At 45.6% G+C, this 15059-nt stretch overlaps 1 protein-coding gene across 20 annotated transcripts in view; it reads right to left on the reverse strand.

Annotated features, from left to right (window-relative positions):
• The window catches only part of TSPOAP1 (TSPO associated protein 1), a 69056-nt gene that overhangs the window by 29706 nt on the left and 24291 nt on the right, over positions 1-15059 (reverse strand). For all 20 annotated transcript variants that reach the window (XR_009489208.1, XR_009489211.1, XR_009489210.1 and 17 more), the window contains 9 exons: positions 14268-14351; positions 13493-13582; positions 12671-12793; positions 12177-12281; positions 11388-11438; positions 5191-5374; positions 4670-4890; positions 2402-2511; positions 496-605 (listed from right to left, as the gene is read on the reverse strand). Coding sequence is in view for 11 of the 20 variants with exons in the window: in XM_059866257.1 (XP_059722240.1) it covers positions 496-605; positions 2402-2511; positions 4670-4890; positions 5191-5374; positions 11388-11438; positions 12177-12281; positions 12671-12793; positions 13493-13582; positions 14268-14351 (1078 nt within the window). In the remaining 9 variants the exon portion in view is untranslated. The remainder of the gene's footprint in view (positions 1-495; positions 606-2401; positions 2512-4669; positions 4891-5190; positions 5375-11387; positions 11439-12176; positions 12282-12670; positions 12794-13492; positions 13583-14267; positions 14352-15059) is intronic.

Below are 15059 nucleotides of genomic sequence, written 5' to 3' on the forward strand. Positions count from 1 at the left end.
CAAAGGGACCAAAACAGCAACATTGTGTAACACCAGCAAGGGTCACAATTGTAGTCTGGGTTGATTATTGTGTCCCCTCTTTTCCAAAAGACCACAAGGCAATGGAGCCCATCACCTGCTGCAGTCCCTGGCTCACTACAGGCACTGGAAAGAGGGAAACAGCCCATTGGCAAGAGGGGCTGAACATGTTCCTCTCCGTGGTGAGGGAGGAACCACACGGGAGTTGAAACCATTGGGGGTGAAACCTGGAACTTGCTGAAAGTAGTGGCAAAATTTCCACTGAAATCACTAGACAAGGATTTCATAGCTTAGACTTAATTTATTCATAACATAAATAAAGCAGTTTCCAACAGGATCTGCTCATCCATCTAACAAACTAACTTTGGGCAGAAACCCTTTACCTTGAGGTTTCAAGATTTGCTAAATTTCTCTCTCATTTTCTGGAGAAAATTTCTCCACAGCAGTTCAGTCACATTTCATTTTACTAAAACACACCTTCAAAGAAGCCATCTTCATCCATATCTCCATAGATGTAAATATATTCTCCAGCAGTCAGCGGAAGCTCTGCCTCTGGATTTTCATTAGGTCCATTGAAAGGATTGTAGCTGAAATATTTACAATTGGAAGACTTAATCTGCATAGGAACCTTCCCAGCAATGCATTGCAGCTGTGATGCTGATAAGCTTTCAATTCACTGGGAATGCATCCACTTTGGCAAGCAGCAAATTCCACAGACAAAGGTTTACATGTAAACTGTAGTTTACATATAAAAATATTTAATAGCAGATAATTTCTGAGGAGCAGAACACATGTCTTGTGACATCCAAAGGAACAGGGATATAAGGATGCTGAAGGGACTGAAGCATCTTTCTGAGGACAGGCTGAGGGAGCTGGGCCTATTCAGCCTGGAGAAAAGTCAACAGAAAGGGGATTTTATCAATGCACAGGTATATTTAGGGTGAGTGTCAAGAGGAGGGGGCCAGATGCTTTCCACTGGTGCCCAGCAACAGGACAAGGGGCAGTGGGCACAAACAAGCAGGAAATTCCACCAGAACATGAGGAAAAACTTCTTTGACGTTGAGCAAACACTGGAAGAGGCTGCACAGAGAGGTTGTGGTGTCTTCCTGCTCTAACCCCACAGTTTAAACAGCACTCCAAAAACTGCACCAGCAAGAAAATTAGACATACACTGGTGATATGGCTTGGACTCCAGGCAGTTCTAACCTGCCTACCCAGGGATACTCAAACTAATCAGAGGGTCTCATTTCACAGGAAAATGCCTCATGAAAAACCTTTATCTTTACTACTGCTAATTCCTGCTCTTTACCCCTTAAAAAGGATTTCATCATGCTAAAGCAATGTTTACCTCTCTGTGATCCGACTGAGACCTTATGGGCCCAAGACTGACATGAAGACATGGACCACATCTGATGTGCTCCTCAGAAGCACAGAATCATCCCCGTTCTCTTCCTCCTAACGGAAAAGCTGAAGGATATGTAATACACTGAACTGTAGCAACTTGGGCTCAACCATGATGGCTCAGTGAATGCCAACAATTATCAAAACATCTGGCTTTTTTTTTCCCTTTAAAAATTATAGCCAGAAGCATTTTGGCCAAAAATTACAGGAATTCTAAGCTGAAATTTTCTTAATTGCTGGAATAAGATTTCTTTGGGAAAACTTCTTACTGTTCTGAAAATAACCAGACAATTCAATGAATATGTCAGGTCGAAGTAATTTTCAACAGAGACCAATATTTAAAGTTTCACACAGTCCTGTTCACTGAACAGCTACTGAGGTTAATGTGCTTTTGTTGAGCTAAGTCTGGATTGTGCAGGAAGTAACAGGTCTCAAATAATTCAATCATGGAACTGTTTGAGTTGGAAGGCACCCTAAAGCTCACCTCATTCCACTCCCTGCCATGGGCAGGGACACATTCCACTGTCCCAGGCTGCTCCAAGCCCCACTGTCCAGCCTGGTCTTGAGCACTGCCAGGGATCCAGGGGCAGCCACGGCTGCTCTGAGCATCCTGTGCCCGGGCCTCCCCACCCTGCCAGGAAACAATTCCTAATTTCCAATATCCCATCCATCCCTGTCCTCTGGCAGTGGGTAGCCATTCCTTTGGCCTGTTGTTATTCCAGGTATTTGTCCCCTGTCTCTCTCCAGCTCCCCTGGAGCCCCTTTAGGCACTGGAAAGAGCTTTAGGTCCCCCTAGAGCCTTCTCTTCAGGCTAGACACTCCCAGCTTTCCCAGTGTGAAAATCCCATGGAGAAGTAAGATAAAAGGTCTAACCTATTATTATCCACTCCTAACAGTGGTGAATCCTAGAGAAGATTGTGAAGCAGAGGACTGTGGATAACGTGGGTAACTTCACAGAGCACAAGCAATGAGCACTCAGTACCTGTATCGAGCTAAGAACACCTGGAGCTTTGCAGGGCCTTGGGTGCCTGGCTCTGGCATGAGAGAGATGCTGTCAACATCCAGTTCTTCCATTTCACTCGCAGTGTCCACCTAAAAATGTTAAAGATAAGGAGTAAAGGAATACTCAGAGTGTTTATACATAGTGAAAGTTTGAATTTGTACATAGACATCCTCTAAACTCGTGGCTGGTGTCAGTCTGGCTCCTGGGCTAAGGACCATCTCTAAGAATGACTTTTTAGGTGAGGAAGTAGTAATAAGAGGCAACGGCCCCAAGTTGGAGCTTCAGAGCTTCCAGTCAAACATCAGCAAAAACTCCTTGCCCAGGAGGGTGATACAGCCTTGGAAACAGTTCCCAGAGCTGGGGGGAATCTCCATTCTTGAAGAACCTGTAGCCTGAGCTCAGCAGAGCCACGGCCACATTGATCTAAAGCTGGTGACAGTCCCACTGGAGCAGGAGATTTGACTAGAGGATCTGGAAACCTCTTCCACACCACACATCCATAATTTAGTATGTTGGTTTCTTGCTACTTCTAAATGGTAGCTGTGCCTGTATGCAACAGAAATGTCAACCTGAACAAAGGAGCTATGTTGGATATTGGGGTCTTTAACTGCTTCTGTCCTCACCAACACCTGCAAATTTTCTGTAGGATGTCTATGTACTTTAGACAGAGCTTTGATTAGAACTTTTGGTTTTAGCTGGCTCTGCTAACAGCGCATGCTGAATAAAAGTCAGGGCAGGAAGCCTCCATTCCTGTTACAACCTCTCCCTATCTAGCCAGCAGCTCCTTCTGCACTTCCTGAGCTGAAGGCTGCACCTTCAGGGCATTTGGTGCCTACCGGCAAAGCACCTTTGAGAAATTTCTCTCAGCTGTTTTGATCCTGGCGAAATGCAGGGATTTTACATCCAGTGGCAATGGGTTATGTAACGCAACCCTTCTTCTCGAGGCAATGCACTCCCTGGGGTTGTCTGAACTTGTGCCAATGAACCAATTCAAGCTACCTTTTTAAAGCAGACCTCAAGGCAAACGTATTTTTGATGAAGACCTATTGCAGGCACCAGAACACAAAGTATTTTTTTAATACATGAAGAGCCAATCTCAGGAAGAGTTCAGAGAATTTTTCAAGGTACTGTACTCCTTGTAATGCAATCGTACCCCATGTTCTTGGAGAACAAAAATCTGTAACACCCAAACGAAGGGGCTTAGCCTGGAAGGTTCCCACAGTTATGTGCTGTGGAAACCAAACACTCCAGGCACTGGCTCTTTTCCAAGGATCCCACACTGATCTCTGCAGGCATCAATTTCTCCAGGGAGACAGGGTGGCTTCCAAGCTTTTTCTTGAACTCAAAAGCAAGCTTTTTTCCTGCTATAGAATTGCTAACAGTTCCATACCTGTTCCCCCCCAGGTGTGACCTTCACTTTGTCTCTGAACATGGCACTTGCCTGAGCTCTTACACAGTGGGAGGCTCTGCCTGGCACTGAAGCAGCCCTTTGTTGTGGCTGTCCTGACCTGGGCACCTCAGTACTTCAGTAGCTTTAGTGCTCAGGAAACCCCAAAAGAGCAAAAGGCGCCCCTCAGGCCAGCACACCCAGCCCTGCACACAGTACTCTGCCCTAAAGTCTGTCCCCTCCAGAGATGCATAGGAGAGAGCATCACCCCTGCTCAAGTGAACCCCACACCACCACAAAAGGGTTCCCGGGGAGAAGAAGCAACAACATCGAGGAGATCTTGGTGACACAAACATGCAAAGCCTGTTAGCTCCATCCCTCTTAGCACAAACTTGGCAACTTCTCATGGTTTCTTCACCAAGTAATATCTTAGTAACTAAGAACACCACACAAGAAGTTTGAGTTCTTCATTCACAGCTCAAGGCAAAAAATAGTCTGGACACAGTTTTTCCCCATGCTAAAAATTCTAGTTTGTAGCCTTTATGTGTCTTAGTGGCAGCTGAGATGCCACAAGGAAGCTTAGCAAGAGCTACCTCACACATCCCATCCCACTCCTCCAAGCCCCCAGGCACTGTCTACCCAGTTGTTTCCTTCATGGAACACAGCAATATATTTAAGTGAGCATTACAGACACGGCATCCAAAGTAATTTCAGTATTTTCCTATGGTTTTTCTCTTGTTTATTCCATTTTCTTCAGGCAGCCAGAAGGGAACGAATGCAACTTTACTGGTGCTCTCAGCAATGCATTTATTCCCTTCTGGCTGGAAAGCACAGGCAGCAGAGGGGATTCCCATACTGACCTCTGGAGTTGGGCAGGATTTTGGGCTGTTCTGCATGGATTCAGATTTTGAAGAGCTGGACTGAGACTCCCCTTTCTTGGATTGTTTCTGAGCACTGGTGGGAGCAGCTGGGGAGCCCACGGTGGTGTTTGGCCCTCGCTGCAACAGCTCCAGCTCATCACTCCCATCATTGTGAACCTTCTTTGTGCTCTGATGGGGGAGCAACCCAGGAACAGCTGACTCTGCAACAAAACCAGCTGTCCATTAGTTACAGCCACAGGCAGGATACAGGATCAGCAATGAGCATCCCAGGGGGCAGCCCAAGTCTCTACAAATGAGCCTCGTTCAACAGACTGGACACCTGAGCTCTCCTGGGCCACAGACATGCCAACTTCTCTATACAAAATGAACCAAAAGTATTTACAATAGGGACAGAGATGTCAAAATTACACTAAACATTTGCATTAACTCCTTTAGCTCTTTTCATTAACATAAATATCAACCCATTTGTCAAAGCCCTCTCAGGCACGTCCAGCAATTACCCTTCTCCCAGCGGGGCTGCGCGGCAGAGCTGCACAGAACAAGGGGCAGCTCTGAAGTCACCAGAGTGGAGGTGAGGAGATCGATTTTTCCTGTTTGAAGCCGGAATTGTTGGAGTTCCTGTGACAGGAGGCTGAATTGCTCTGTTTGACTGCGACACTGGTCTTCCAGATCCTTCACCCGGGCCTGCCAGGAGAGAACAAGGTTAGGAACAAACCCCTGACAAAACACTGTGGTTCCAAACAGGATTTGCCTTTGCTGCATCTTTTCCCAGACTCCAAGGAGTTAAAGGATGCTTTTAAATGCCCTGCCTAGGAACAGTCATTGGAAACTGGCAGCCTCACACCTCTACTTATCTTAGAAAAGCTGAGGCTCATCATCTCTGAGGACGCTGACTACAAACTCCATTAGGACTTATCCCTAAAATTCTGGGTTTGAACTTCAATATCCTCTCTCAGCCCTGCACAAGACCAGATGAGATAGGTCAGAGATAAGTAAACCTTAAAAAGATTCAAAAGGCTTTGCATGGTTTTTGGAGCATTAAAATCATGTCTTCAAAAGGAATTGCTCTCCCAATTTTGTCCATCACTCCAGAGGCCCCTGCAAGCTCCCAAAACCTTAATCTGAACTCCCACTATTCCAGGTAGGACTGCCAACTGTCCCTCTGGACCTTGGCACTGGGAAGGGCAAGAGAGCACATGGGCCCATGTTGCAGAACTCTCCCTTGACATGGGAAGCACACACACTTTTCCTCCTGGTCCTACAGGGATGATTTACTCCAGGCAAATGCATGCTGAGGACAAGAAAGCTACAAGTCAGCAAGATGAGGTGCCAAAGAGCCTTGGGAAACACTATGGAAAGGGAAGGACACATTCCTGCTAGAGAACCATTTGTATTTTCCCATATTCTCTTTTTACCATCTCTAGAACTTCCCCTTACAAAACACTTCTGATTCCTGGCTGTCTTTACACATCCCACATTCCCCCAGGTTGTAGGCAGATCAATTCCCAGGTGATTGCAACTGCTCCTTTCCCTCCTCACTGTTTCTTGTAGGTAAGATGCACCAAAACAGATGACTGCACTGCACTCTTCAAAATTTTCCATTTTATCAAATGTATTTGAAGTGTTTTTTCTCCTTCCAACTCAAAAAATAATTGATGCATTGAAATATTATGTGAGACAGAAAGCCCAAAATTTTAGGCAGCTCTAAAAATAACATTTTTGACCTGGAAAAAGCTCTCTCTGTGGTCTCAGAGTAACACAAAACCTTTGCAGACGCTCCTTAAGGATTTAGGAGGGTCATGCATTTTTATTTGACCGTGACATATCTGTTTTAAGCATTTCAGTTTATTACTTGTTCCCTCCACAAGTCCAAAGGTGCTCTCATGCTATAAGGAAAGCCTGGTAAAGTCTTTCAAGTTTGGCAAGAGCTATCTCTGAACTGAATTCAGATGCCAGGACCAACTTCCAGAAGGGTCTGTGTTATCCACTTGCTCAGAGTCAACTCCTTGTTTACTAAGTCATGGTGCACAGGATTCTTCTGCCAATATGAGTGTCTGAATTTACTTACAGTTTGGATTTTTCCCATAAAGACTTCTCCCCTACAACATTACATCTCAACAGAGAAAAGAAACCCTCAACAGTAAGAACAGTTGCACTGGATCAAAGGAGGGCATCCTCAAGTCCAACATCCATCCCTGATCCCACCTTGGGACAGAGGCTACAACAACAGACAGGTTCAGAATGACTGCAGGACCAGAGGGGGATTTCCTATCTTCTCTGGAGACATGAGCCAGCAGATGCATCTGGATATTGTGTTTAATAGCATCATAATAGTACCTTGTCCTGTAAATTCATAAACCAGTTTAAATCCATTTATACTGGTGGCCAAGCCAATAACCCAGATAATTCACAGTTTAATTTTAAGACACCTAATTAGTCAAGTGTCTTTTCAATCTATTATTCCAAACAACATACAAACATGCCTTAAGTACTACTGCCACATCAGACACAAGGTCGACTTCTAGCAGCTACTTTGTAGGGGACTGCAGACAGCTGGGAAGCAGCAGGTTTCCAGGGCAGTGCTGGGAGACAGGAGGATAAGGAAGATGAGGCCCAAGGATGTGGCCAGGAGGTTCAGGGAACCAGCAGGAATCAAGCTCCAAACGCAGAGAAGACTTCGGTGTCTGTGCCCAACCCAAAATGGGGAGAAAGAGGAGTCTCCCACAAGAGGGACTGGACTTCCAGAAGAGGCTGCAAGAGCAGGAGCAGAGTTTGGTGGGGTCAGTTTAACCACCAACTCAGGATTCTCCACCAACTGATTCTCCACTCCCAACCACCACCACTTCAGTCCCATCCTCTAAGACACTCTCATTCATGGCTGGTCTTATCCAGTTCTCCAGCTCATGCTCTCTTTTCAGATGTCTCTTGCTCCCCCATCTCCATATCTTCTGCTACGCACTTTTCAGATCAGAGAATCCCCATTTTGCTAGAAGGGAATTCTAGCAAAATTCAGTTGTGTAGTCCAAGCTCTTGCTAAAAGCAGGGCTGATGTCAAAAGAATTAAAGGAACATCCACAACTCCACATCAGTGTGGGTGCAACTTCTACAGGATGTGAGCATACCCCAATAAAGTCCTTTCCTGAGAATTCCTACCACTTTGCTGCTTTGTTGACCAACTTGTGGCTGGCATTTTTTTAAAAAATCTCCTACCTCCAATCCTACACCTTCTGTGCCAGCAGGGAATTCTGAGCCCACCACTGAGCATGTCTGCTCTCTCTCCTCCACGTGCCTTTGCACAGTCAATGTCACCTGCATTTTATCTCCCCATTCCTCCTGAGATTTCTGCCAGATTGGAAGGTTTTAAAGAAGTTTTCTATCAGCTACAAACCCTAGCACTTCTATACCAACCTTCTTTCCAAAACACCTGTGAACACGCCAGCTAGCACAGCTCCCAAGCTGGAACTTCATTAGTACCACTTCTTCTGGGAAAACTATTACCCACAATCTCTGCTTCCCATCTTCCACTCAATTACAAAAGCCAGCAGGACCCGTCTTCTTCATGACACTCATTTGCAATGTTGTCACTACTGCTTTTGGAGTTTGAAGAAAACACTTCACTCTTGGACTGCAAAGACACTTAAATGTGGAGAAGGAGCACAGCTGGACAATTCTAAAAACCTGGAAGTGCCAAAAAAAGTAAGCTCCTAATTCTAATTGGTCAAGAAAGCAAGGCACTTAAAGAGAAACATAGCTGCTCCATCAAACTCATAGTGGGAGCTCCTTTAATTACACTGTTTCTTGGCAGTAACACTCTTGCAATCTTTTCCAGAGTATAGTTAAAACAAGAATACCAAGCAACTGTCAAAGTCAGAACAGAGGGAAAAACGTTCTGTTTGACAGCATTAGAGCAGTACCTGCATGCAATCCAAAGTACTCTGGGAGCAAGAAGGAAAGCAAAAAGAGATATCAAACCACATCAGCAGTTACACTACAACACTCTGACAAAGATAATCCAACACTCAGTCTGAATGAAATTGTTTTCTCACCAAATTACAGTGTCTGCCTTGTTCCATACTGAGATTCCCACCTCATTCCCAGAAGCACCTGCTTGCCAAGCAAAAGCTAAATCCTACACACCAAATGCATGAATAAGATAACCAGGCACTTTTTGAGGGCCTCCAAATCCCAGTGTGCTTTGAGATTAATGACAATATACTTAGAGTGGCTGCTAAATTTCAAGCCCCCTTTTCCCAGCACGTTGCACTCAAAAATGAATGGAATGGATATTTTGTGCTCAGATCTTTCCCCAGGTCTGAGATCATGGAGTTCTGTGAATCAAAGCACAGCTCAGAGCCTGGCTGTGACAGGCTCTTAAGAGCTGACTGCCTGCTCAGTCCTGCATCCTGCTCCTAGGTCAGGGAAAGCAAGCAGAACTGAGCTCTGGTCTGCTCATTTCACAACAAAACCGGATTCCTGGAAGGAGGCTGTCTCCTTTTGTATCTATGCAGTGCCAAAGGCAGTTGAAATATTGTCTCATGTACTTTGGAACCACTGAACTCCCTCATTCCCATGACCTTAACCCTCAAGCTTTTCTTCCTAAGCTGAGAGGGTGCTTCTCTCCATGGCATTTCTGCACACACCCCATTGCATACTCTCCTCACCCCTGTCACTGTCTTATCTCAGAACCAAAGAACACCTAAGGCTGAAGGAGATCACCTGGAGCACTGGATCACCTGATCCAAGCCCTCAGCTCAGAGCAGGGTTGGCTGCTGAGAGCTCTGTCCAGTTCTGAACATCTCCAGGGAGAGAAACTCCACTTATGACAATCATGGGACAGAATTCTTCAAACAGGAAAATGGACTACACTCATTCTTCACTTCTATCACATCAAAAAGCAATTCAAGCACATGTGAAAATGACAATACATAGCAAAGGCATCTCAAACCCCCTAATTATGCCATACACTGATGTTCTGGAATGACTATGATTATAGTTAAGTAATTTAAAGGATTGTTGTTCTGCATTAAACTGGCTTTTAATGACAGCTCCTCTTCCTTTGCTCTACTTTATAAAATTCAGGGTCAGGTTGAATCAGGCTCTGAGAAACCTTGCCTAGTTGAAGGTGTTCCTGCCTATAGCAGGAGGTAGAACTGGATGAACTTCAAGGTCCCTTCCAACCCAAATCATTCGATGATTCTGTGATCTCTGTACCAGTAACATTAAAAGCAAGAATATTTAACTGGTAAGGCCCTTGCAGAAGAACATTACCTTCAAACACAGAACAAGAGGACCATATCTTTCTTCCTTTGCACAGCGAGATGTCTGGTTTAAACCTAAGTAGCTTCTCCAACCCTTCATTAAGTTAGTTGAGAAAACATTTGGCAAACATCATAGAATCATCAAATCCCAGAACGGCTTGGACTGGAAGGGACCTTAAAGCTCATCTTATTCCATGGGCAGGGACACTTTCCACTATACCAGGCTGCTCCAATGGCCTTGCAACAGAACCATAGCAACCCTCCTCCCCCTAAAAGCTGCTCAGAACCCAGTTAAACACCAGGTCATGTAGAGCAGCACCTGTATCAGCTGATCCCATCTTTGCAGCCAAATGCAGAGGTCCCCAAAGGGGTGTGGCAAGGGCACAAGATATAATGTCACATCCTCCAATACTCACCCAACCTACAATATTTCAATCCTGTTCAGCAGGAGCCCGGCACTCTTGGGCTCTACTGGCCAGGCCCCATCCAAAGCCGGTGCTATTTGCAGTCATGGAGCAATCTCCATCAAGGACACTTTCTACCTGCATCAACAGTCCTGGGATCCCAAAAGCCACAGAGCTGCACAGCAGTGGGCACAGGGAGTTCATTCTGACAGCCCTGACTGTTTGTCACCACTGGAGACAGGAGCACGGCCCCAAGAGATCCTACTGTATGGGGGTACAGCAAGACAACCTGCACATCTCAGATGTTTCAGTGTTCAGAAAACCTCTGAGAGAGCAGAAGATGCTCCCCTTGCCACTACACTCAACCCAACCCTCCGGCAGTCACTAAATTGTCACATCAAGTTCCAGGGTTTGGCACAGTGCTTTTGCAGCTCCAGGAATCCAATGTTTTCTCCAAAGTCACCCTGACAGACACTGAGCTTGTGCCAATCAACCCCAAAGCAGTGCTCAGCACATCTGCCAGGCTGCACCAGTACTCTGTCAGCCACCAGCCAAAGCACATTCTCTGTGTGTAAGTCAGAGCAAATGGAACAAGGCAGCTACCTCAAGCTTCACCACTCCTTATGCTCAGGTTTTCCTGCTTTTACCTAATAAACTTTTCTTATTTTTCCCTAAGAAAAATAGAGCACACATACACAAGAGAAATTTTAAATCCTACGGACAGAAGTATTCTCCTTTCACATGATGCGGGAAAACTGAACAGGCAGATCTGAGTTTGATTACTAAATGCACCCCTAAAAGAGTTTTTGGGCATGATCTGAATGAAGTAACCAATCTAATGACTGAGCAGGCTAGGATATAATTCCCTGAACTTTGACCCAAATATTACTTTCACTGCAGCAACCTGTTGCAACCCATCAAGGCACTACAGCATTTTGCAGAAGAACCAACAAAACCCAGGGCATCCAAACCAATATTATAAATAGAAGGTACCAAATCTGGAGCCACTAATCCCTCTTGTTTCTTTTGTCTTACCTCTAGAAGCTGTACTGCTCCCTCATGTTCCCTTCTTGCCTCTGCCTGCGCCTAAGGAGAAATAAGGAAGGGAGTAAATCAGAGAGCAGCCAACCTGAGTTCACTTCTACTGTCATCCTATCTTGGTAGTCCATTGTAGAGTGGAGCATGGGTCTGGTGCCCCAGGAGCAGCTGAGGGAGCTGGGAAAGGGGCTCAGCCTGGAGAAAAGGAGGCTCAGGGGGGACCTTCTGGCTCTGCAAAACTCCCTCACAGGAGGGGACAGCTGAGGGGGGCAGCTGGGCTCTGCTCCCAAGGGAGCAAGGGACAGGACAAGGAGAAATAGCATCAAGCTGTGCCACGGCAGGGTCAGGTCGAATACTGAGAAAGTCTCTTCACAGTCCCTGGCACAGACCACCCAGCACACTGGTGAAGTCACCATCCCTGGGGCAGTTTAACAGCTGTGTAGATGTGGCTTTTGGAGACATGAGTCAGTAGTTGCCTTCCAGTGCTGGGGGAATGGATGGACTCGATCTTGGAGGGCTTTTCCAAACTTAATGATTCTATGATTTTATGATTTAAATCACTGTACAGTCTGGAAACATCTCTGGGCTCTGGACATACAGCAGTGAGAGGTCAGAACTGACATTCACAAGCAAAGACCTTCACTTTGCTCAAGTACCAGAGTTCACCTGGACTCAGACACTCTTACCCTGCAAACTCACATCTACCTCACCCATGCACATCTCCAAAGGAAACAGGGTGCAGGAGTCCATTCAGAGAGGAAAACATCCCCGTCACACACCACACACCTGCTGTAACCGCTGGACCTCCTCCTGCTTCTCCTGCAGGACTAGCAGTGCTTCCTTGTGCTCCACTTCCAGCTGCTGCCTCCGCTCTGCCACATTTCTCATGTGCTGGAGGAGAAGGCACACACATCTGAGGGGTGACACTACTGAAACCCTGCCCTGTCTTCTACCAATGGCCACAAACCCAAACTAGGGCCTGTATTTCATGTCATCATTGCACAAAGAAATTCCTATGACAAGGCAGAGCAACACTGTCAGAGAAAACCCTCATATCAGTGATGTCCACAATATCTCCCACCCAAATCCCTGAAGCAGCCTTTCCAAAGCACCTCCGTTCCACTTTGGAAAGCCATGTTCCAGGATCCTGCAGGAGCAGAACTCTCAGTGAAAGCACAGAGTCAAAAGAACGGTCAGAAAAGGCAAACAGACAACCTATGCCATTCAAAGGAAGCAGTAGGTATTTGGAAAGTCCTTCCAGCCATGTGGATCCTACTGACCTTCAGCACCTGCTCTAGATTCTCCAGCTTGGTTTGGAGTCCTTGATTCGTCTGAATTACTGAATCCCGCTCCTTAGTCACTAAAACAACCTGCAGTTTCAGGTCAGCATTCTCAGATTCAACCTGAAGAGAAAGGATTTTCAGTGAGCACAAGCAGCCATAGGTGTTCCTTGTAAAAACAACAGAGACCACTTTATTTCTTTCCTTTCTGCTGGCAATGATACCAAAATCAGGAACCTCCTCTGCCTCAGGTTTTCACTTAAATATATGAGCATTTGTATTAGGCCTCAATGCGTAACAATTTATTTGCACACGGCTTCTCTCTCTAGATTCATCTCCCCTCCCCTTCTGCAAGGAGGAAGAGACTGGGATAGGAACAGGCTACATAGTGAAGAGATAAAACAAGGTCTATAAGCATTTTTAATCCTACATTGTAGGATTAAACACAGAGAACAGGACAGAAAATTCAGTAGCCTGCTGAAATCATCTTTGCCTCCTTCACTTATCACAAGGAATTTTTGGTTCCAGGGTGCACTAGGGCTTGACGATTACCAGCAATGCAAGCAAAGACAAACATTTCCACTTACAGCTGTTATTAAATATGTAGGAAGAAGCCTTATTCATGGTGGCAAATTGACACATGGGACTGACAAATGACTTTCTAACTCTTGCGCATTAGATTTGTCCAGAGAAGAAGCTGAGAAGAGAAGCCCAGATCAGCACACGAGCATTACTGAGCTGGAAACTTAAGAACAGCATGTTCTTCTCAGCACAGTTTTGCAGAAGGCAGTGCTACCAACCTGACAAAGATACTGCTTTTACCTGTCCTGCCCACCCAGCCTTCTCATTCAGCTGCAAGTTCTCTTCAGCCAGTCGTGCATTTTCACTCTGCACCTCCTGCAGCTGGATCTCCTGTCCAGAAAGAGCAGGAATTACACCAAGGCCCTCCAGAAAGAGCAGGAATTACACCAAGGCCCTCTGACTAATTCCCCCAGGTTATCCTGCAGAGCAGCTCCATTGTTTCTGTTTCCTGATGGTGCAGGATGCTGGTGGGATGCTGCTCGAAGTCTGGGAAGCAACAGTGTGCAGCACTTGCCAAACAGAACCCAGGGCTGGACCAGGATGACCTTTAAGGTGTCTTCTAATCAAACCAGTCTTTGATCTCTTGAGCAAAGCAAAGCAGAAACAGAAGGGAGAAATCCAGATGTTCTGCTACAAGCTGCAAAACTTCCCTGGAATTAAACAGGATTTCAGCCAACAAAAAGCACAAGAAAAAGACAGTGGGATGGTGTTATTACATTTCAATACCTGTCTGGAGTGCCTGTGAAAATGGTTAAGTATTTCCCCAAATTAGCAAAGGCCATGGAATTTCATCCAGTGATTTGTGTAGCTGTATTCAGCTCAGAGGTACCTGAAAGACTAAATAAACAATCCCAGCCTTAAGGGCTGAAGCCCCAAATTTGTGACAGTGTTCAAATGAACAGAAACACCGGTGGCTCCTTATTAAAATGAACTGAAGAGAATCCAAGAGAGGCACACAACAACATGGCTCCTCTTCTCTCATTATGCTTGCAAAGTAGGCAACAAGAACACTTACTAGTTCTTTGCATCTTTTATGCTTTTTCCTCACTTCATGCTCAAGGTTTTCACATTTTTTTCGCTTTTTCTTGAGTTCAATTTCCTGCACAAAACAAGCAGAAGTAGATCAGGAAGGCCACACTCTTACAATGCATATGAAATTCAAGTCCAGCCTCTGAGAGCCAGTGCTGCATCAGTTATTTTTATTTTCTTATGAAAATCTCTTTGTGACAAAGTTAAACTATGCAGAAACCAAGGGAGACTCTTTTGAAAGTAAGGGAAATCAAAAAAACCCCAACTATTCCTCTCTTCCCTGAGCCTTCTGTCCGGAAATAATTCTGCTCCCACATGCATGGACTGTTCCTATTTACACAGAAAGTAGAGAGGACAAGGTGTGGGGAACAAAACAACAGATTTTCTGTATAAAATTTTCATCTTTTAACACCAGCTGTGCTATTTTAGCTCCTATTCTAATTCCAGTGACACCTAACAGAGCACAGACATCCTCCTGATCTTGCAGCTACTCACTACCCTTCAGATCAACAGGAGCTGCTAAACCTCCCTGTGCACTGTCTTAATTGCTGGAATCATTCACAAGGGGCACATTCCTCAGCCACATCTGTCCCCAGTTCAAATAAGTCTAAACCAAACACAGCACAGAACCTACTGGCATGTTTCCATCTCATCTGAGTGTGACATTCTCCTGCCAGCCCAGCACCTGGACCTGCCACCCAGCAACACTCTGCATGCAGATGGCCTATGTTTTTCTGCCAATTCCCCACACTTCCCACTTTTGCACGGCAGCTGCACC

This window comes from Haemorhous mexicanus, chromosome 22 (genome assembly GCF_027477595.1).
Source record: "Haemorhous mexicanus isolate bHaeMex1 chromosome 22, bHaeMex1.pri, whole genome shotgun sequence".
NCBI classification, from domain to species: domain Eukaryota; kingdom Metazoa; phylum Chordata; class Aves; order Passeriformes; family Fringillidae; genus Haemorhous; species Haemorhous mexicanus.